Here is a 22,287-nt window from a genome sequence, read left to right as displayed (position 1 = left end):
TTCATCCGAGAAGCACAGGCGAACATTGCACTTGCTACACAGTGTATTTGTGTATCCATTATTGCAGCGTCCTCTCTTCGTCTTTACTGGGAAATGTGCAATCGTGTCGTTGCTTACATCCAGTGGACGGTGGTCCGATGACATCTTGGCATTTTGAAATGGAAAAAGTAAAAAAAAAAACTCACATGGGTCTTATATTGTAGTAGATAAACTGAAATAATAGACAGGGTGTTAGACCATGTGTCGAGGGTAGAGATCTAAGTATTATCCATCAAAGTATTATAATTTCAATGCAAATGCTAATCAAAATTCCACTACTACATTCAAACAATACTGTCTGACTGGCCTATTATGCTCTCTACTTATCATACTAAAAGAACACATGCATCTCCCCAGAGCACTTACAGGTTCATATTCAAGACCATTCACACCTGTCCCTGAACAATGCAACAGGCAACCCCCCCCCCCCCCAAAAAAAATCCAGAACATTAAGAGCCTAATGCTATAAACTGCTTGGGCAAGACTAATAAAAAATCTCAGGATCATTTAGAAGTTAAAAAACAAACAATAAACTACAAAGATACAGGGAGTTTCAGATACTGCTCTGGATGACGGAGTTTCAAGTTCCACATATTTATTTCTGTGTTTAATTATGGTATAAGCTAAACTAAGTACTAACTTAGTTACAATGAATCATCTAACAGTTTAAATTTCAATTTGTGACCATGTGAGAAGTGCAGTGTCCTTATGTTATGTGTAAGGAGCACAGGCAATTTTGACTACCACTCTGGCCCAACGTTGTAGAATTACAACATGGACTTAACAAGCTCTAAATCAAATTTGATTCATGTTTTCCAAAATAACTAAATATGTATGTGTTCTAGACATTGTAATAAATACACAAAAATATGTAAAGAATTTTACTTACTTGAATCTTGACAAATCCAGTCATGCAAAAAAAGGAGATAAGCTTAACACGAAGTTTGCAGGTAGAGTGAGTTCATGGCCAGATGACCGGACCTATAAACACTTCTTCTATCAAATAGCATTGTGAGGACAAACAATAGACTCCATTAACTATGTAAATGTGGTCTTAAGAAAAAAAATAAATAAATAAAAATAACATTTGCAGGCCTTTTTTAAAAATTGTTGAAAGTGATGTTGTAATTCTGCAACAGTGGGCTTTACAGGGTTAAATATATATATATATATTTAACCCTGTAAAGCCCACTGTTGCAGAATATATATATATATAAAAATGAAATTATGAAATTTTAAAACATAAGCAGAAAATATAAAAACAAAATCTTAGCATCTCAATGAAACTAAAATAACACTGCTTAACCATAGCTGTCTATGCGTATTAAAAGATTAGTTCACTTTCAAATAAAAATTACCCCAAGCTTTACTCACCCTCAAGCCATCCTAGGTGTATATGACTTTCTTCTTTCTGATGAACACAATCAGAGAAATAATAATAAATATCAAGACACATCCAAGCTTTATAGTAAGCGTTACCAAATGAGAATGAGCTGAAGAGTGTCTCCATCCACATCCATCCATCATAAATGTGAACTCCACACGGCTCCAGAGGGTTAATAAAGGCCTTCTGAAGTGAAGCGATGGGTTTGTGTAAAAAAAAATATTCATATTTAACAAGTTATGGAATAAAATATCTACCTTCCGCCAGACCGCCTTCCGTATTCAAATTACAAAAAAAAACGGAACTGGCGTCTTGTTCTTGTTTTTTATGGAATATTGCAGTATTAATTATAAATGATTAATCCGTACACATCATTTTTTTTTAAATTCATGTGCCTCGTAATCTTTAATCAAAAAAATTCCCCCTCCCTCTTGCAGTGACATCTCTTCTCTGAAGACGTGTTTACTGGCACGAGGGCGGGACAACCTGTCACTCACATGACATACACTGTAAACCCGGATAAGTAGAATCTACTTAAAAAAACCGAGGTAACTCGGTTAAATTTTTTTTTTAAATTTTAAGTAATGAAGCATTAGTTGAATAAGTGAAGTGGACTACGTTCAATGTACTTAAGCCCATAATGGAATGGAATAGAATATTTAAGTTGAATTTACTTAAAAAATTTGAGGAAACTGGTTGCCCTAAAAAAATTAAGTAATGTTAACTTAATAATTCGAGTTCATTTAACTTAAAATGTTTTGTAATATTAATTACTTTGTAGTTATTACACCTAGTATATTTAAGTTCAATGTACTAAGTAAGTTAACTTGCCACCAATCAAAATTCATCCATGCCTCCCATCATGCATTGCTGCATGAATAAATTGTGAGCTGAATTGTCTTAGTAATTTTCTTTATTCTCATTATTTAAATTTTGCTGTTTTTCTGTGACTTTTTAGCTTGTTTTCTAATGTTCAGAGTTGATCTGTTTATCAGAATATGTTGCTTGTCACCGTTGTTGAGATTCATACGCTGATTCTTGATGTCTGTGTGTGCCTAATTTTTTTTTTTTTGTGATAAGGACAACTTAAAAAAAAAAAAAAAAAAAATTGTATTGTAAAAGTTGATCTTCCGCTGTAGAATCACAGTGCTGCTGTGATCAATAATGTAAATCTAACTCAGAGATTGGGCTCTAAATTAGTTCAGTGATTCAGATCAAATAATGATTATGTGAAAACATAATCAACACCACCTGATCATCTTTTAACTTTGCTTGTCTGGTTGGTTTTAATGCAGTTAAAACTGCCCAAACAAAATTTAATCTTAAAAAGTCAAGGGTCAAGAGCTCATCTAAAACAAACCCTGACCTCAATGATGGTAACTTAAAAATAGTGATTTTCTCCTTTAGTGAAAAACTATAAAAAGGTAAATGTTTGGAAAAAATGTCTGTAGAACAGCCAAAACAAATGTTCCAACTGCTCATCAACAGCTCCTTGAATTCACACACACCACGACAAAATGGCGTCATTACCTGCTGCAAACCAGTGTGTAGGAGGCGTGGTCAGGAGAAAAACTTCATAATTTAAGTGCATTTAACTTACATTTATTAACACATTCAAATACACCCACAAATTAGTAGAATATACTTATATTTTATAAGTAATGCAACCAAACTTAAATATTTTAAGTATATTGTAATTATATTTTTAAGTAAATATAAAATCCGGGCTAAGAGTGCCAATAGCAAACCACAATCATCCAATCAATTCGAGAAGCTGTTGGTCATGTAAACGACCCCTTAGTAGTGATTCTCATCAACAGTGTTGATTTTTCTCCTAAAATTCCTTAAGAGAAATTAAAAACAGACACAAATGAGAAAGTTGTGAGAGACCATTGAGAATGTCGTGAAAAACATTTTTAGGGCTTTTCCACACACAAGGCTATGGCTTTGACAGAGATTATTGTTTGTAAACTCTGGATCCTAAGTGGTGATTCTCTTATACATGTATCATTTCGGTCAATTTGTCTTCTGATGTTTCTACTAAATTCTTTAGGAGAAATACTGTAAATACTGAAACTATCCTTTAAACTGCATTATACATATCTGCATATCAAGGGTTAAATTTATCTTCAGTGCCCTGTATTGTCAAGTCAAGTCAAGTCTCCTTTATTTATATAGTACTTTATACAGTATAGATTGTTTCAAAGCAGCTTTATAGTGATAACAAATGATTCAATGATGCAAATAGAGTTCATTTCTGCTGTACAGCAGCTCTAAAAGAAAATGGTGTCATTGTTCAGCTGAAGTCAGTTCAGTGTTGATTCAGTTCTGTTGTAAAGATAATCAATTATTAAATTAGTTCATTTCATCTATAAAGCAGCTCTGGGTTGTATATTTTCTCATTTATCAAATGTTACACTAGAGTACCAGTGCTTCATGACAGTTGCATAATCTTTTTTCTTAGTTTGTTTATATCCAAAAGTTTCTCTTGTAAACCTCATTTGGCTTGCATTTAAATATTTCTCATGTTTTCCTCTGTTGAATCATTGTGTAACAAATCACTGTATGCTAAACCATTTCAAATAGGACACTGTATGCAATGTGTGTAATTGAAATGTAGTGGACGAATGAGAATGAAACAATGTGAAATGTACAGTAAAAAAAAAAAAAAATGTGGAAATAGTGTTACTCTTAACCCTTAGTTCAACCAAAAATGAAAATAATGTCATTTATTACTCACCCTAATGCCGTTCCACACCCGTAAGACCTTCGTTAATCTTTGGAACACAAATTAAGATATTTTTGTAAAATCCGATGGCTCAGTGAGGCCTGCATAGCCAGCAATGACATTTCCTCTCGCTTTATAATATTAATATTGAACCACTGAACCATTAATGGATCTTGACAGAGGAAATGTCATTGCTGGCTATGCAGGCCTCACCGAGCCATCGGATTTCAACAAAAATATCTCAATTTGTGTTCCAAAGATGAACGAAGGTCTTACATTATTTTCATTTTTGGGTGATCTAACCCTTAAATTGTTCACATACAGTAAGAGAACAGAGCTTTACAGTTTTATGTGCATAGGAACATCATTTATTCTTGAAAGCAGTCATGTATCGAATGCCTTTATCCAAAGTGTTTTTCAGTCATCCTGGAGGATTCTTTGCTGATGATGCTTATGATATAATCCTTGAATAATTGTAATATTTTTTCAAAATTATATGGTAGTATTAAAGGGTTAGTTCACCCAAAAATTAAAATTCTGTCATTAATTACTCACCCTCATGTCGTTCCACACCCATAAGACCTTCGTTCATCTTCAGAACACAAATTAAGATATTTTATAACATCCGATGGCCTGCATTGAAGGCAAGTTAATTTACACTTTTAAATGCCCAGAAAGGTACTAAAGACGTATTTAAAACAGTTCATGTGACTACAGTGGTTCAACCTTAATGTTACGAAGCGACGAGAATACTTTTTGTGCGCCAAAACCCCTCCCTAAAATAATGACTTTATTCAATTAAACAATATCTAGTGATGGGCGATTTTAAACACTTCGACACTTTGATACACTTCGGAGCGTGTATCAAACTGCCAAAGTCATGCCCCCCAGTGGTGAAACATTGAAATTTCAAAACACTTATGATGTAACGAAGCCTCGTTTACTGAAATCACGTGACTTTGTCAGTCTGATACGCGCTCCGAACCACTGATTCAAAACAAAAGACTCGTAAAGCTTTGAAGCTTCATGAAGCAGTGTTTTGAAATCATTCACTAGATATTGTTGAATAAAGTTGTTATTTTGTTTGTTTTTGGCTCACAAAAAGTATTCTCGTTGCTTCATAACATTAAGGTTGAACCACTGTAGTCACATGAACTGTTTTAAATACGTCTTTAGTAGCTTTCTGGGCATTGAAAGTGTTAATTGTCTTGCTGGCAATGCAGGCCTCACTGAGCCATCGGATTTGATCAAAAATATCTTACTTTGTGTCTCGAAGATGAACAAAGGTCTTATGGGTGTGGAACAACATGAGGGTGAGTAATTAATGACAGCATTTTCATTTTTGGGTGAACTAAGCCTTTAAAGGTCCCGTTCTTCGTGATCCCATGTTTCAAACTTTAGTTAGTGTGTAATGTTGTTGTTAGAGTATAAATAAAATCTGTAAAATTTTAAAGCTCAAAGTTCAATGCCAAGCGAGATATTTTATTTAACAGAAGTCGCCTACATCGAACGGCCAGTTTGGACTACATCCCTCTACTTCCTTCTTTAATGACGTCACTAAAACAGTTTTTTGACTAACCTCCGCCCACAGGAATACACAAGAGTTGCGTTTGTAGAGTGTGTTTGTCGCCATGTCGTCGAAACGCTGTTATTTTCATCCCGCAGTCCAATCACCGGGTCTGATTCCGGCTCAAATTGATAGGGTAAAATTAAAGACATGTTTACAATAACACTGAGCGCATGCATCTCCACATTATGCGTGACTTTTCCGGGCACGGTGCGCTCAGAGCTGTCGAATCACAACACAGGAACCGCTGGCACAATCAGAACTCGTTACGTATTTCTGAAGGAGGGACTTCATAGAACAAGGAAGTCATCAGCCCGTTTTTATGACCGTGGAAACAGCGGTATACAGATAAGTAAATTATGTGAAAAATACTGTGTTTTTTTACACGCGAAACATGAACACATGTTATATTGCACACTATAAACACAATCAAAGCTTCAAAAAACCACGAAAAACGGGACCGTTAAGAGATGTTTGTATTCTTGAGACATTTATCTTTGTGCACAGTTTGTAAAGTTGACATCCTTATGAAATGTAAAGAGATAGTTCTTCTGTAGAACTCAAAAGAAGATAGGTTGGTAAATTAACAGTTTTGAAATGGTTAGGTTACCAACATTATGCAAAATATTTTCTTTTTTTATGTTCCACACGAGAGAAAGTCATACAGGTTTGGAATGACGGGGGTGAGTAAATGATGACAGAATTTTTGTTTTTGAAAAGAGACAAAATGTGGAAACATCAGTCTTTAGCTTATGAGAAAAATGTTGAGATCTCTTCTAAAACTTTAGAGGAGACAAATGTGAGAGTGGTAGAGTATTTTTCTCTGAGAAGCATGAGACTTAAGCAGACATCTACATTTGATGGTTATGCTAATTTCGGTCAAGTAATTTCTGATCTTTCTTTCATCTGGGTTGGATCATGCATGCACATTCTTTCACTGGTGTAATATCAGCCACTGAACTGAACAAAATGCTTAAACACTGCATTTCATTTAATTTAGCTCGCTTAAACTAAAAATGCCACTATCTTGTATTATATTAATCTTCTCCAATGCAAAAAGCCCAACAACAGTTCATGTCATCAGGTTTCCCCATCACACACAAAAAAAAAGCATTGTAAAGGACAACATCCACTCCTTGTTTTACATGGAACTCTCAGATGCATCAGTGCAAGGACAAAAATACTCAAGAACAGCTTTTTCCCACAGGCCTTCAAGCTACACTCAAAAGATCTGCATGAAGATCCTCTCCATCATTGTGCAAGATGCTGCAAGAAGTGACTCATTCTGCTCCCTTTGGCTGTCAACTTATCAAACTTGCAGAATTTTGCACATTATTTTATTGTAGACATTATTTTAAAGAAGGTTAGTTGAGTGAAACAGTTGTGAAGACAGACCCCAGCTAACAGGAAACGTTCTCCAGAACCTCCCTAACGTTCTGGCAATGTTCTCTCAAAGTTATGAACAAATGTTCTTCTGGTAACATTAATAGAACATTTTTTCAAAGTTATCTGGTCTTTAATAATGTTCTCAAAATGTTAGCACAACCATTATCTATACACAGCGTTGAAAGTTACTTTTAAAAGTAATACCTTACAATATTGTATTACTTCTTAAAAAAAGTAACTAATTGCATTAGTTACTTTTTATGGAAAGTAATGTGTTACATTACTTTTGCGTTACTTTTTGTCACCTCGCATGTTTTTTGATAAAAAATTAAAAATAAAAGTTCTATTTTTGGTAAAAACTAAAGGACCTTTTACAGCAAAAGTGAAATAAATAAGCCTCAGGCTGAAGAAAATGCTAATTCACACCTGTACAGTAGAGTGCACAGCAATAAAAAACAAATATGAAACAAATGTGATTTTTTTTGCTTTTTGCTTATTGGTATGGTTGAATTGGATCATTGAAGGTCAGCAAAGACATTGGTTAATAAAGTGAGATTAAATACATAAAGTATATTTGTGTAATTTAACATATTTAACTAATTATTGCATGTTTGCGTAATATTTTGAGTTTGCATTTCACTGCTTTATTCATTTTGTGAACACTGAATCTGTTTTTGTGTAAATGAGATGAGTAAATGCTCTCATTAAGTTTAGAACTACAATACCCATCATGTTCACACACAGCACACACAACACCTCTGTACTTATTTCTCTCAACATGGAGGTAGGAGAGCTGTCAGTCAATACATGGGAAAACAAAGTAACTTGCGTTACTTATTTGAAAAAGTACCTCAAATATTTTGTTGTAAATTTAAAAGTAATGCATTAATTTATTAGTTACTTGAAAAATGTAATCTGATTATGTAACTCGCGTTACCCCCAACACTGTCTATACATCGTTCATTGAGCATTTTTTTAAACATTTTAATTGGAAGTTCATCTAACAGTACTACTTTTTTTTTTGAATGTTCAGAGAACATTCAAAATTAACGGTCTCATAATGTTTACAAAATTGTAATATACCCTTAAAGGTTTAGTTCACCCAAAAAATGAAATTTCTGTCAAAGTACTCACCCTCATGTCGTCCCAAACCCGTAAGACCTTCGTTCATCATCAGAACACAAATTAAGATATTTTTGATGAAATTCGAGGGTATCTGATCCACACATCTAGGGAGCAACAACATTGCACCTTTTGAGGTCCTAAAGGTACTAAAGACATTGTTAAAACCGTTGACGTGACTACATTGGTTCAACCTTAAAGGTGCCATCGAATGAAAAATTGTATTTATTTTGGCATAGTTCAATAACAAGAGTTCAGTACATGGAAATGACATACAGTGAGTCTCAAACTCCATTGTTTCCTCCTTCTTATATAAATCTCATTTGATTAAAGGACCTCTGAAGAACAGGCGAATCTCAACATAACACCAACTGTTACATTGACTGTTGACTGTTAACAGTCAAGATCATTAATATGTACTCCCCCAATATTTGCATATGCCAGCCCATGTTCAAGGCATTAGACAAGGGCAAGCAGTATTAATGTCTGGATCTGTGCACAGCTGAATCATCAGACTAGATAAGCAAGCAAGAACAATAGCGAAAAATGGCAGATGGAGCAATAATAACTGACATGATCCATGATATCATGATATTTTTAGTGATATTTGTAAATTGTCTTTCTAAATGTTTTGTTAGCATGTTGCTAATGTACTGTTATATGTGGTTAAAGTTACCATAGTTTCTTACTGTATTCACGGAGACAAGAGCCGTCGCTATTTAAATTTTTTTAAACACTTGCAGTCTGTATAATGCATAAACACAACTTCATTCTTTATAAATCTCTCCAACAGTGTGTAATGTTAGCTTTAGCCACGGAGCACCATCAAACTCATTCAAATGTAATCATCCAAATAAATACCGATTAGACATGTTGCATGACGAACACTTTGTAAAGATCCATTTTGAGGGTTATATTAGCTGTGTGAACTTTTGTTTATGCTGTTTAAGGCAAGCGCGAGCTCCGGGGGCGGTGAGCACTAGAATTAAAGGGGCAGCAGCCTGAATCGGCGCATTTATAATGATGCCCCAAAATAGGCATTTAAAAAAATTAATTAAAAAAAAATCTATGGGGTATTTTGAGCTGAAACTTCAGACACATTCAGGGGACACCCTTAGACTTATATTACATCTTTTGAAAACACGTTCTTTGGCACCTTTAATATTAAGAAGTGACGAGAATACTTTTTGTGCAGAAAACAAAACAAAAATAACAACATTATTCAACAAATTCGTCTGTCCCCTGTCATACTGCTACCCTATTTTTGTTGCAGAGCTTCAGTGTTTGTCTGAACGCAGTCTCAGTATTAGCCAATTGGATTTTTTGTTTTGTTTTCTGCACAAAAAGTATTCTCCTCGCTTCTTAATAAGGTTGAACCAATGTAGTCACGTCAACAGTTTTAACTATGTCTTTAGTTTAGTACCTTTCTGAACCTCAAAAGGTGTAATGTTGTTGCTCCCTAGATGTGTGGATCAGATACCCTCGGATTTCATCAAAAATATCTTAATTTGTGTTCCGAAGACAAACGGGTTTGGGACAACATGAGGGCGAGTAATTAATGACAGAAATGTCATTTTTGGGGGGTGAACTAACTCTTTAACGTTCGCATAACCAAGAAAACTTTTTAAAACATTAAGTAAACTGAACATCTTTAATTGTTGAGAGAACATTCAGAAATAATGTTTTCATAACTTAATAAAACGTTCTTAGAGAATCTTTTTTGTTAGCTGGGACGGATCTTTCTCTTCTTGTCAGTACTGGGGTTTCCACCGCAAGGTACCACGGGCGTGAAATAAGTAAAGAGGGCTACATGATGCAAAGCTTAGAGGCGTCTGCTGAAAGGAAAATCAGGAAAAGAGTATGTGGATTTTGATGTGCTCAAGCGTTTTATAGCCTCTGGTTTAGACCCTCTCTCTTCTCTATGCGCAGCCGCTGATTCCACTCACTACTGACCTCACTATAGTCCGCATTGTTTGCAGTCGCCTTCCTTCAAGAGTGGGCGGTTGTTATCAGGTAGGGATATCAAGAAATTTTCGAAATTACATTTTTCTCACTTAGCTCTATTTCAGACATGTTTATTAATACACATGAAACAATGACAGCTTTTTCTAATCGACAAACATGATGAATTCTGTGCATTTGGGTATCACATAAATCCTGATGACTTTTTGGCGTTTTATTTAATACAGAAAAATCCTGCATGAAAAAAAAAATGCAATGGTGTCTTTTGATTTTACATGGATAAGATGGTCAATGAGCTATATTACCGCCGGTAAAGTCTGTACGAATGTATTCTGCCCACAGTCATCCGTAACCATGGGCTATATGAAATTATATCGACATGATGGCTGAACAATGGTTTGCTGTAAAAAATGTGCATTTATGTAAGGAATGGGCTTTCTATCGATGGATGCTTATCCTGTAGTCTATGACTGTTAGAACCTACATGGTTTTGTCTTCCAAAACATAGCCTAAGCGTAAGGTGTGTCATCTCGATGCGGTTTTGCTTCTGTTTTACGTTGTGAGATGCAGGTGCTTTCACTCGAAGCAGCTCTAATGGTAATAAAGACATGATCGGCGAGCGGTTCGACTCTTATTGCGCAGCAAGGCAGCAGTCAATCTTGCTTCTTGCATTTTAGTGAAATTAATATCAGGCTGTACCATCGTTGTTTCCCCCCCCCCCCAATAGGAGTAACGTTATATGACCAGGCACTTGCTTTCAGGGGTCTCTAAGTAAGTGTTTTCTGTATGATTTTTGCAGATATGACCTAGTTACACTTTTCGCATATATTTTTTTCATTCTGCTTGTCTGCGGGTGGAGTTTAAAAATGATTTCTCTGAATCAGTCTGCTTCTATTTTATGTTTGAGAATGATAATTCAAGTATTTTCCTTACAGTAAGATTCAGTGTGCACATTGATGAAGGCGTGGATTCTTGCAGTCAAATGACTATACAAAACGATTTTAATAATAGCCTACTGCTGTAGTTTGATCAGATGCCCATAATTTGACTGCTGTTAATTATAAATGTGAGCTGTCTTTAGTAATGTACTCATCCATTCTCAAAATAACGTTTGTGTTGTACATTTCCAGATAAATAATCAGGAAATAGCATGGTAAATGATTTATAAGATGCATTAATGTGCCATAAAGCAGTGATGTGGAAAGACATTGAGGAAATGGTATTAAAAAATGTATGTGTAGACAGTTTCGGATTGATTGATTGCATACAGGGTAGACCTAGTAAAGTTGTAAGAATTTGTCTTTTTGATGGAATGGTTCTGTCCTTGTGCTCTTGTTGTGTCATGGTCAAAATTAAATGACTTTTTTTTTTCTGGTCTGGGCTTATTGAGCATGTAAACACTATTTTTCAGCAATTTTCTATTAAATTTTTGTTCAATATTAAGTTTAAAATGTACATTTTAAGGTATGACTGGTGACGTATTGATTCATATAATTATAGAATTAGAGAAATGGTGCTTGGAATTTTATGTCACCTTTATTTAGTGCAACAAAATCAATTTAAAAAAGTGACAGAACTATGCAAATGTGAATAGAATTTAAAATATCAGTGAAAGTCAGGTACAGCATTGTGGATAAAAAATAAACAATTTACAAATAAAATTAAATCACTACTACATAACACATCAACACGTGTGTGTTGAGGTGTTATGTAGTGATTTAATTTTATTAATCACTTAACCATTAATGTCCCCACAATTCACAAAAACAAACATGTGTATGCAAAAAAATGGGGACTTGGGGTAATATCCTCATAAGACACCCTCTCCTTGTAATACCTATATCATACCCATGTCATTATACAATTTTGTGTCCTGATATTGTCAAAAAAACACGCAAACACACACACACATACACGCACACACACACACACACACACACACACACACACACACACACACACACACACACACACACACACACACACATGTATATATAAATGAGCATTGACTACAACATACCTCCTATCCTTTGATATACTGTAGGTTAATTTGGTTAATGTGCATAAATTCATCATATTTGGACTTTTTTGTGTCTTTATGTCAGCAGTGTTTGAATTTGTTGCTTGCAATTATTTTAGAAAACATATGCCCTGTTCATTAAGAATAAGTGCTGTTTCTGCCAGCCAAATGTGCTTTCAACACAGTAAGCATTTAAAATATTTCCTTTTCCCGTTTTCGAATGAACATGAGCAGTTTGAAGGTGTGGAATCTGGATATGTTTGTAACTAATGCAGTGTCACTTAGTGGCCAAGCCACAATAACTGCGTCACATATTGAGACCTTGAATAGACATACCAAATTGTGAGAAAATATCTCATTGTTTTCAAGAGTCATTGCCATTTAAATGCCAATTGCCAATTTGGCTGGCCATGACCAAGCTGAATTACTGTTCACCATGATGTTTTTTTTATTTTATTTTTTTTTTAAAAATTTTATAATGAGAATATTTCTGCACTAGATCTATCTATCTATCTATCTATCTATCTAGAATTATTTTTGGTACAAATTTGAGTTACAGCCCATTCGCCTTTTGTTGTAGTGCCCTCTATTGGTCGTGTGGAATGAATCTTTGCACCTGAGTATCCAGTAGCACCATCCCACCAAGCCTCTAGCGCTTCCCAAAATTGCCGTTGAGGCTCCGCACCACTGCACATTTTGTATGTCTCCCTCATCTAGCACATCTGATTCAATCAGCAGAGACTTCAAGACCTGAGCTGCATTCCAATTCACAGGGTTCCTACGCAGTGTTCACTGCTCCCTACTCACTGCGCAGGGGCTGTGCAGTTCACTTCACTTGACAAAATGTGTTAATTCGAAAGACCCTGCAATGTCATCACAGATGAAACTTGAGTCGTGCATTTTAGCAGAGTTTGAGTTATAAAATACTTCTGTAAATACATAGAAATTACCATATTTTCATTTATAAGCTATAATACACATGTGCCTTATATAAATGTTTATTATAAATTGAATGAGTAGCCTATAATGTGTTATATTTGAGAGCTCTAAACTGAATAAGTGTTTGTCATAATGTTACTATGAAAATAAATGTGACACACATGGTGAACGACTTATGCAATTCTGCAAAAACGTCCCAACAGCTTTAAAATATAAATCATTATTATAGGTTTATTGAAGTGTGATTGAGTAAAGACAAGATGGATTTTTTTTTTTGCATTCTTATTAATAAAATTTTGTTGTATTTCATCAAAAAATAAATTCCCAATTAAAACTGCTGAGTTGCCTATTTATTTTGACAGTACTTTTTGATTAGTTCACTATCTTCATCACTGTTATTCATTTTTGCTTCACAGTTTCCAGTAATTTCACAATGACAGATGCTGTGATGGGCACAAAAGGTGTCCATGTGCAGTCTGGACCTCTTGGCGCTGAGCTGACTGATGAAGAGAAGGAGATCATCAACAGCGTAATTGCCCGGGCTGAAAAAATGGAGGCAATGGAGCAAGAGAGGATTGGGTAAGAAAGAGTTCATTGATGTATTGACTGTCACTGCCACCTTGTAGTGACTTATACATTACAGTAAGTTTGAATAAGGCCTTCCGTTGAATTATTTAAATTTAAACAGCTTATTGTTCATCGTGTAGATGGCCTGAGGAAAATCAAAAGTGTATATATATATATATATATATATATATATATATATATATATGTGAGATTACATGCAGCACCCTCCACTAATATTGGCATGATATGATCAAAATAGGCAGTGAAAAAAAATTCTTTATTAATCCTGTTGGTCTTTCATTCACAAAACATCTAACCTTTAATTTGTGTAAACGTGAAGACATTTAAATATGGAGGACTGGTCTCAGGTCCCTTCCTGAGTTTTCTTCAATATTATTAAGTAGTATAGGAAGTGTTACTTATTAAGTATAGAGAAGACAAAGGGATGTCTCACAAAGTACTACAGGAACGGGTGACAATAAGTGTGGCATATATATTTGAGAAAAAAATATTATATAAATATACAAACCTGATTCCAAAAAAGTTGGGACACTGTACAAATTGTGAATAAATAAGGAATGCAATAATTTACAAATCTCATATACTTATATTTTATTCACAATAGAATGTAGATAACATATCAAAAATGTTGAAAGTGAGACATTTTGAAATGTCATGCCAAATATTGGCTCATTTTGAAATTCATGAGAGCTACACATTCCAAAAAAGTTGGGACAGGTAGCAATAAGAGGCTGGAAAAGTTAAATGTACATATAAGGAACAGCTGGAGGACCAATTTGCAACTTATTAGGTCAATTGGCAACATGATTGGGTATAAAAAGAGCCTCTCAGAGTGACAGTGTCTCTCAGAAGTCAAGATGGGCAGAGGATCACCAATTCCCCCAATGCTGCGGTGAAAAATAGTGGAGCAATATCAGAAAAGAGTTTCTCAGAGAAAAATTGCAAAGAGTTTGAAGTTATCATCATCTACAGTGCATAATATCATCCAAAGATTCAGAGAATCTGGAACAATCTCTGTGTGTAAGGGTCAACGCCGGAAAACCATACTGGATGCCCGTGATCTTCGGGCCCTTAGACGGCACTGCATCACATACAGGAATGCTACTGTAATGGAAATCACAACATGGGCTCAAGAATACTTCCAGAAAACATTGTCGGTGAACACAATCCACTGTGCCATTCGCCGTTGCTGGCTAAAACTCTATAGGTCAAAAAAGAAGCCATATCTAAACATGATCCAGAAGCACAGGCGTTTTCTCTGGGCCAAGGCTCATTTAAAATGGACTGTGGCAAAGTGGAAAACTGTTCTGTGGTCAGACGAATCAAAATTTGAAGTTCTTTTTGGAAAACTGGGACGCCATGTCATCCGGACTAAAGAGGACAAGGACAACCCAAGTTGTTATCAGCGCTCAGTTCAGAAGCCTGCATCTCTGATGGTATGGGGTTGCATGAGTGCGTGTGCCATGGGCAGTTTACACATCTGGAAAGGCACCATCAATGCTGAAAGGTATATCCAAGTTCTAGAACAACATATGCTCCCATCCAGACATTGTCTCTTTCAGGGAAGACCTTGCATTTTCCAACATGACAATGTCAGACCACATACTGCATCAATTACAACATCATGGCTGCCTAGAAGAAGGATCCGGGTACTGAAATGGCCAGCCTGCAGTCCAGATCTTTCACCCATAGAAAACATTTGGCGCATCATAAAGAGGAAGATGCGACAAAGAAGACCTAAGACAGTTGAGCAACTAGAGGCCTGTATTAGACAAGAATGGGACAACATTCCTATTCCTAAACTTGAGCAACTTGTCTCCTCAGTCCCCAGATGTTTGCAGACTGTTATAAAAAGAAGAGGGGATGCCACACAGTGGTAAACATGGCCTTGTCCCAACTTTTTTGAGATGTGTTGATGCCATGAAATTTAAAATCAACTTATTTTTCCCTTAAAATGATACATTTTCTCAGTTTAAACCTTTGATATGTCATCTATGTTGTATTCTGAATAAAATATTGAAATTTGAAACTTCCACATCATTGCATTCTGTTTTTATTCACAATTTGAACTTCACAATTCCAACTTTTTTGGAATTGGGTTTGTAGATACAGCAAAAAGCAAAAAGATACAGCCTGTTTTGCTTATATTTACCATACCTAGCATATGTATGCTGTTGACATGTGAATACTGTGTTTTATTTATGATAGACGTCTGGTGAATCGTCTAGACAACATGAAAAAAGCAGTTTGTGGGGATGGAGTGTCACGCTGCCTTTTATGTGGAGAGCAACTGGCTGCAGGAGGTGACAGATCAGTGGTTTGTGAGGACTGTAAAAAGGTGAGAAACTAAACTAAATAAAATTAATCAAAATAATTTTCTAAATGAAACCTCATATTTAGATAATTTTAATTCTAATGGGATTGTACATATAATGTACATGCAACATCATAAATAACTAACAGCAAGTACAGCAAAAACATTTTTGTTAAAGTCATCATGAAATCAAAATTGACTTTTTTTTTTTGAGTGGAATATTGTAGTATTTATTATAAATGATTTATCCATGTTTAATTAAAATAACTTCCCCTCCCACTTGCAACTTCTCTTCTCTTCTCTTCTCTTCTCTTCTCTTCTCTTCTCTTCTCTTCTCTTCTCTGATGACCTGTTTACTAATGCGAGGGCGGGACAACCTGTCACTCACATGAGATTGACCAATAGCAAACCACTACCATCCAACTAAACCAATCAATTCCCCATGGACACAATCAAATCCTGCCATACATTTTTTCTTACTCGAGAAGCTGTTTCACTCAGATATACTGTATGTCACAATAAGGAAGAATAGTCTTTTGAAACTTCTGTTTCATGCCAACTTTAATGCAATTTGTCTAGATATAGTAGAATTCTAAAACATTTAATCATTTTGAATAGTTAGTACTGCAGAAGTTTTATTCTTTTAGTTCTATTCTGATTACTGTTTTAATGAACTGCATGTGACTTCTAGTCTGTTGTTTTAAAACTATGTCCTGTTATTCCCCTCAGAACATGTGCACCAAGTGTGGAGTGCAGACTAACACTCGGCCACGGTCTGTATGGCTCTGCAAGATCTGCAGTGAACAAAGAGAGGTGAGGGGAATAACAAATATCATTAGGAAGTAATCTAAAGTGCAGCTGTCTGTAAATGTTGCTTGCATATTTTTCCATTAAAGGTATGGAAACGATCTGGAGCCTGGTTCTTTAAAGGTCTCCCTAAGCAGTTCTTACCCTCACCTATGCCCGTTTCCAGACCCAAAGATCCCAGTCCTCAAAAGACCCCTGCAGCACCTCCAGTTGCTATGCAATCTCAAGCACCGGTCGCAGGTGAGGTGAAAAACTGTGATTTCGGTATCAACAAAATCCATCTTTGCACTGCAAAAGTGGCACAAAAGCTGCATCTGAAATAGCCTTTAGATTTATTTACATAGTCTTTTTAATGCAGCTGGAGGTGACATGAATAAATTTACACTGCAGTTACAATTTCATGAGGTTAATGTTTTAAATTCAATATTTTGGATATAGATATATGAAATGATGGGAAAAATGAAATTATCCTTTTAAATATGAAGCTAAAATCACCAGGTGGAAAGTCACTGTCTTAATGAGTGAGTCATTGATTCAGTCAATTTGTTAAAAACGACTGATTCATTCAGGAGCGAAGCAAAAGTGACTTGTGTTTATGAATGGGTCACTTAATCATTGACTCGCTCGATTTGTTAAAAAATGCTGATTCATTCAGTAACGAAACACTGCTGTTGCTTGGAGATGTGCAACAGTGACTTTGTTTAGAACTACACTGTATGGACAAAATGAATGGGACACCTAACCATTACTCCAACAGGGACTGTAATAATTGATTCTAAATACATAGACATTAATATGGCTTTCACTCTTCCGGGAAAGCTTTCCACAAGATTTTGTAGTGTTTCCATGGGAAGTTTTGCCCATTTATCCAGTAGAGCATTTGTGAGGTCAGGCACTGATGTTGGACGAGAAGGCCTGGCTCGTAATCTCCATTCCAGGGCTCTGTGTGGGACAGTCAAAGTCTTCCACATCAAACTCATCCAACCATGCCTTTTTGGATCTTGCTTTGTGCACCGGGGCACAGTCATGCTGGAATAGAAAAGGGCCTTCCCCAAACTGTTTCCATGAAGTTGGATGCATAGCATTGTACAAAATGTTTTGATATGCTGATGTATTAAGTTTTCCCTTCACTGGTAGAAAGGGGCCTTGGTTGGCACAATGCAGTCAGGCAGGTAACGTTCTCCTAGCATCCGCTAATCTCAGACTGCAAACCCATTAAATTGCCAAACAGAGAAGCTTGATTCGTCACTCCACAGAACACGTTTCAACTGCTCCAGAGTCCAGTGGTAGCTTGCTTTACACCACTCCATCTGACGCTTGCCATTGTACTTAAGGACGTGAGGCTTGCATGCAGCTGCTCGGCCATGGAAACCCATTCAATGAAGTTCCTGCCGCACAGTTTTTGTGCTGATATTAATGCTAGTGGAAGTTTGGAACTCTTCAGCTATGGAATCAGCGGAGAGTTGGAAACTTTTACAGACCATGCGCCTCAGCACTCGGTGACCCCGCTCTGTGACTTAAACGCTTCCACTTTCCAATAATACCACTTACCACTGACCATGGAATATCTAGCAGGGATGAAATTTCACATACTGACATACTAGCTAAGGTGGCATCCTATTACAATACCATGCTTGAATTCACTGAGCTCTTCAGAATGAACTTTTTTTCACAAATGTTTGTAAATGCAGACTGCATGGCTAGGTGCTTGATTGTGGCTATGGGTCTGATTAAAATGCCTGAATTTAAGAATTAGAAGTCCCGATATGTCCCAATACATTTGTCCATATAGTATATTTTCATTGGTGAAATAAAGCAACAAAACAGACAAAAATGTCTCAGAAATGTAAATCACTTTATAATAACTTGTGTTTGTTGTATAAATGTTGTTGTATAAAACAATTGTTCTGATTTGGGAAAATTGCAGTCTTGCTCATGTGATGTTGCTTAAAGGTGCCAACGAATGTTTTTTTTACAAGATGTAATATAAGTCTAAGGTGTCCCCTGAATGTGTCTGTGAAGTTGCAGCTCAAAATACCCCATAGATTTTTTTAAATTAATTTTTTTAACTGCCTATTTTGAGGCATAATTAGAAATGTGCCGATTCAGGCTGCGGCCCCTTTAATTGCTCGCCCTCTCCGCCCCCTCCCAAGCTCTCGACTCTATCATTGCATAAACAAAGTTCACACAGCTAATATAACCCTCAAAATGGATCTTTACAAAGTGTTCGCCATGCAGCATGTCTAATCGCGTATGTATGGTATTTATTTGGATGTTTACATTTGATTCTGAATGAGTTTGATAGTGCTCCGTGGCTAACGGCTAACGCTACACTGTTGGAGAGATTTATAAAGAATGAAGTTGTGTTTATGCATTATACAGACTGCAAGTGTTTAAAAATGAAAATAGCGAAGGCACCTTTAACTATTTTATATACACCAATCAGTCATAACATTATGACCACTGACAGGTGAAGTGAATAACACTGATTAACTCTTCATCACAGCACCTGTTAGTGGGTGGGATATGTTAGGCAGCAAGTGAACATTTTGTCCCCAAAGTTGATGTGTTAGAAGGAGGAAAAATGGGCAAGCGTAAGGATTTGAGCAAGTTTGACGAGCCAGATTGCGATGGCTAGATGACTAGGTCAGAGCATCTCCAAAACTCCAGCTCTTGTGGGGTGTTCCCGGTCTGCAGTGGTCATTATCTATCAAAAGTGGTCCAAGGAAGGAACAGTGGTGAATGGGTGGCCAAGGCTCATTGATGCATGTGGGGAGCGAAGGATGGCCCGTGTGGTCCGATCCAACAGACGAGCTACTGTTAGAAGTTAATGCTGGTTCTGATAGAAAGATGTCAGAATACACGGTGCATCACAGTTTGTTGTGTATGGGGCTGCATAGCCGCAGACCAGTCAGGGTGCCCATGCTGACTGGGAAAATTTGGGTCCTGCCATCCATGTGGATGTTACTTTGACACATACCACCTAAATATTGTTGCAGACCATGTACACCCTTTCATGGAAACAGTATTCCCTGGTATCTGTGGCCTCTTTCAGCAGGATAATGCGCCCTGCCACAAAGCAAAAATGGTTCAGGAATGGTTTGAGGAGCACAACAACAAGTTTGAGGTGTTGACTTGGCCTCCAAATTACCCAGATCTCAATCCTGCTGCTAACATCTTGGTGCCAGATACCACAGCACACCTTCGGGGTCTAGTGGAGTCCATGCCTCGCAATGTAGTGCCCTGAAATGTGACTTGACTTTGAAAGTTGAATGTTACTGTATGAAATAAGCCTAATCTGCATCAGTGCTTCTCATATGTATATGGCTGAATGTGTACATTTGTTATATATGCTCTAGAACCAACAATGGATCCACCAACCACCCAAAAACCACCTGTGGCTCCAAAACCTGCTCACCTTCAAACTCGGAGTTACTCAGAGGCAGAAGGAGAGGCTGGAAGCCCCCAGAATACTCCAGTGATGATGAAAAAGACTGTGAATGTCCATGCTGCCAGACCAAACTCATCCAGCATGTTCCAGCCAGGTAAGAACAAACATGCATAAAACACACCAGGTATGGTTAGTGTTGTTTACTAAAACAAGCATCACTGTTACTATTGGTCATATTTTGGGTTTATGTTTTCAAGACTTAAGATTTTAAAACCCCTAAGTCTTGAATGTGTAACTCATCTAGTAGTATTTAAGCTATCGACATTAATGACATCTCAATTCATGTAGCTAGCTGAGGAATGGTGTGCTCTTAAGGTGATGATACATGGGGCAACGTTTTGAGCAATGCTGCCAGGGAATTTTGCCAAGCAATGTTGCTTGGGCACTTTCCCTTTGAGAACAGGGAACAAATTTTGATCTAAAGTATCCAGATAGAAATTTGTTGCCTATTCTCAATAGGAAAGTGCCCAAGCAACAACGCTCGGCAAAATTGTCCGGCAACATTGATCAAAAAGTTTGTATCATGTATCATCCCCTTTAGTGTTCAGATTTTAAGGACTGGCGGATACTAACATTAGCTTTGCGAAAAGGACTCTTTAGCATACTTCCAAAAAGTGTACTTATTATGGAAATAATAATGTATACTTTAAAAGAATATAGTTAAAGGGGACATATCATGAAAATCTGGTCCCCGGTGCATCTACCAACCCAGAAAACATGAAAAAGGACAACCCAGCAACTTTGTTTTGGCAAGACTTTTTCTGCAAGCATGTGAAAAAACGAGCCGCTCAGTGACATAGGAAGGGGATCTTATTATAATATTACCGCCCCGTAATCTGCACATTTCCACCCACGGCGCCGCCATTTTGTTTTTTGCAAGCAAAAACAGTGTACCAGTTCTAAGGCCATGGCAAAAGTTTGAGCAAAGCATGCTAACTGATCAGTCGTTGGCTGCACAAACAAGCACAGAACACTATTTAGAGGCTTGTTAGCTTGGATAGGCTGCAAGTTGACCCTGGCAAGCTCTATTGCTAAAAAAGGAGCGTTTCTGTCCGAGCGATATTTTGGAAAAAATATTAGACCATTGACAGCATTTGATAGCAATCATAAACGTTAGCCTGGTGTGTATGGCTCTGTTTGGCAAACAGGTATGCTATGTATAGTGGGCGTACATATTGGTTTTGCACAAAAGATTAACATGACGGCACATGCTAGTCGGTGAGTTGAATCAATTCCACAGCAACTACATAAATTTATCCACTAACCGTTTAGAAACGTCCAGTTGCATTTTAAAAGTTGTGACTTCTTCCTGAGTCTCTCCATCAGTGTCGACTCCGGTTTGAACAATGTAAGGCTGAACACCATTACTTGTCATTTTGGCTGCGTGAGATTCTCAATTGCAATTAAAGGAAACTATATTATAGTTTAAATTTGTATTAAATTAGCTGAACTTTAGTGTGCTTTTTTGACCCACTTAAGTTAAGTTGGTTAAAGTGTACTGCTGAATGTACTGACAGTCGTTTGTGGTATAAAATATACTTTAATGTAATTTCTATTGAAACATGTATGTTATGTATTTAAATATGTAATTACAAATTTATCAGGATGAAGTTACAATTTAGTACATTTAAAAAATATTAACTTTAAGTATCGAATAACACCAGTTAAACTTATAATCAAGTATTTTACATTACACTTTGTCTGTTAGCTGTCTGCCGTAATACTGATAATGCGGTCAAAGTTGTATGTTTGTGGAGTAATTTACAACGGCTTTGAATACAGCTCAACCAATCATAATCATGGACCACCTCATCTTTTTCATACATTTTAATCAGACATTATTACAAAGTGAACTTTTTTAAAGTGTACTTAAAGGTAGGGTAGGCAGTTTTTTTTTTTAAACACTTTTTGATTCTGGTTGAACACATCCTGATAGTAATCAATAATACTCCGTGTTATTCTGTCATGTTTTCTCCCTAT

At 36.4% G+C, this 22,287-nt stretch overlaps 1 protein-coding gene across 1 annotated transcript in view; it reads left to right on the top strand.

Annotated features, from left to right (window-relative positions):
• The first annotated feature begins 9,962 nt into the window (after positions 1-9,962).
• Positions 9,963-22,287, top strand: part of rph3ab (rabphilin 3A homolog (mouse), b) — a 29,219-nt gene continuing 16,894 nt past the window's right edge. Inside the window, exons 1-6 of the mRNA XM_048183242.1 lie at positions 9,963-10,239; positions 13,564-13,726; positions 15,944-16,073; positions 16,779-16,862; positions 16,946-17,096; positions 20,216-20,401. Of these exons, the coding sequence (XP_048039199.1) occupies positions 13,581-13,726; positions 15,944-16,073; positions 16,779-16,862; positions 16,946-17,096; positions 20,216-20,401 (697 nt within the window). The 5' untranslated portion in view covers positions 9,963-10,239; positions 13,564-13,580. The remainder of the gene's footprint in view (positions 10,240-13,563; positions 13,727-15,943; positions 16,074-16,778; positions 16,863-16,945; positions 17,097-20,215; positions 20,402-22,287) is intronic.

The sequence above is a fragment of the Megalobrama amblycephala genome, linkage group LG3 (genome assembly GCF_018812025.1).
Source record: "Megalobrama amblycephala isolate DHTTF-2021 linkage group LG3, ASM1881202v1, whole genome shotgun sequence".
NCBI classification, from domain to species: Eukaryota; Metazoa; Chordata; class Actinopteri; order Cypriniformes; family Xenocyprididae; genus Megalobrama; species Megalobrama amblycephala.
This window is presented reverse-complemented; position numbering and strand designations above follow the sequence as displayed.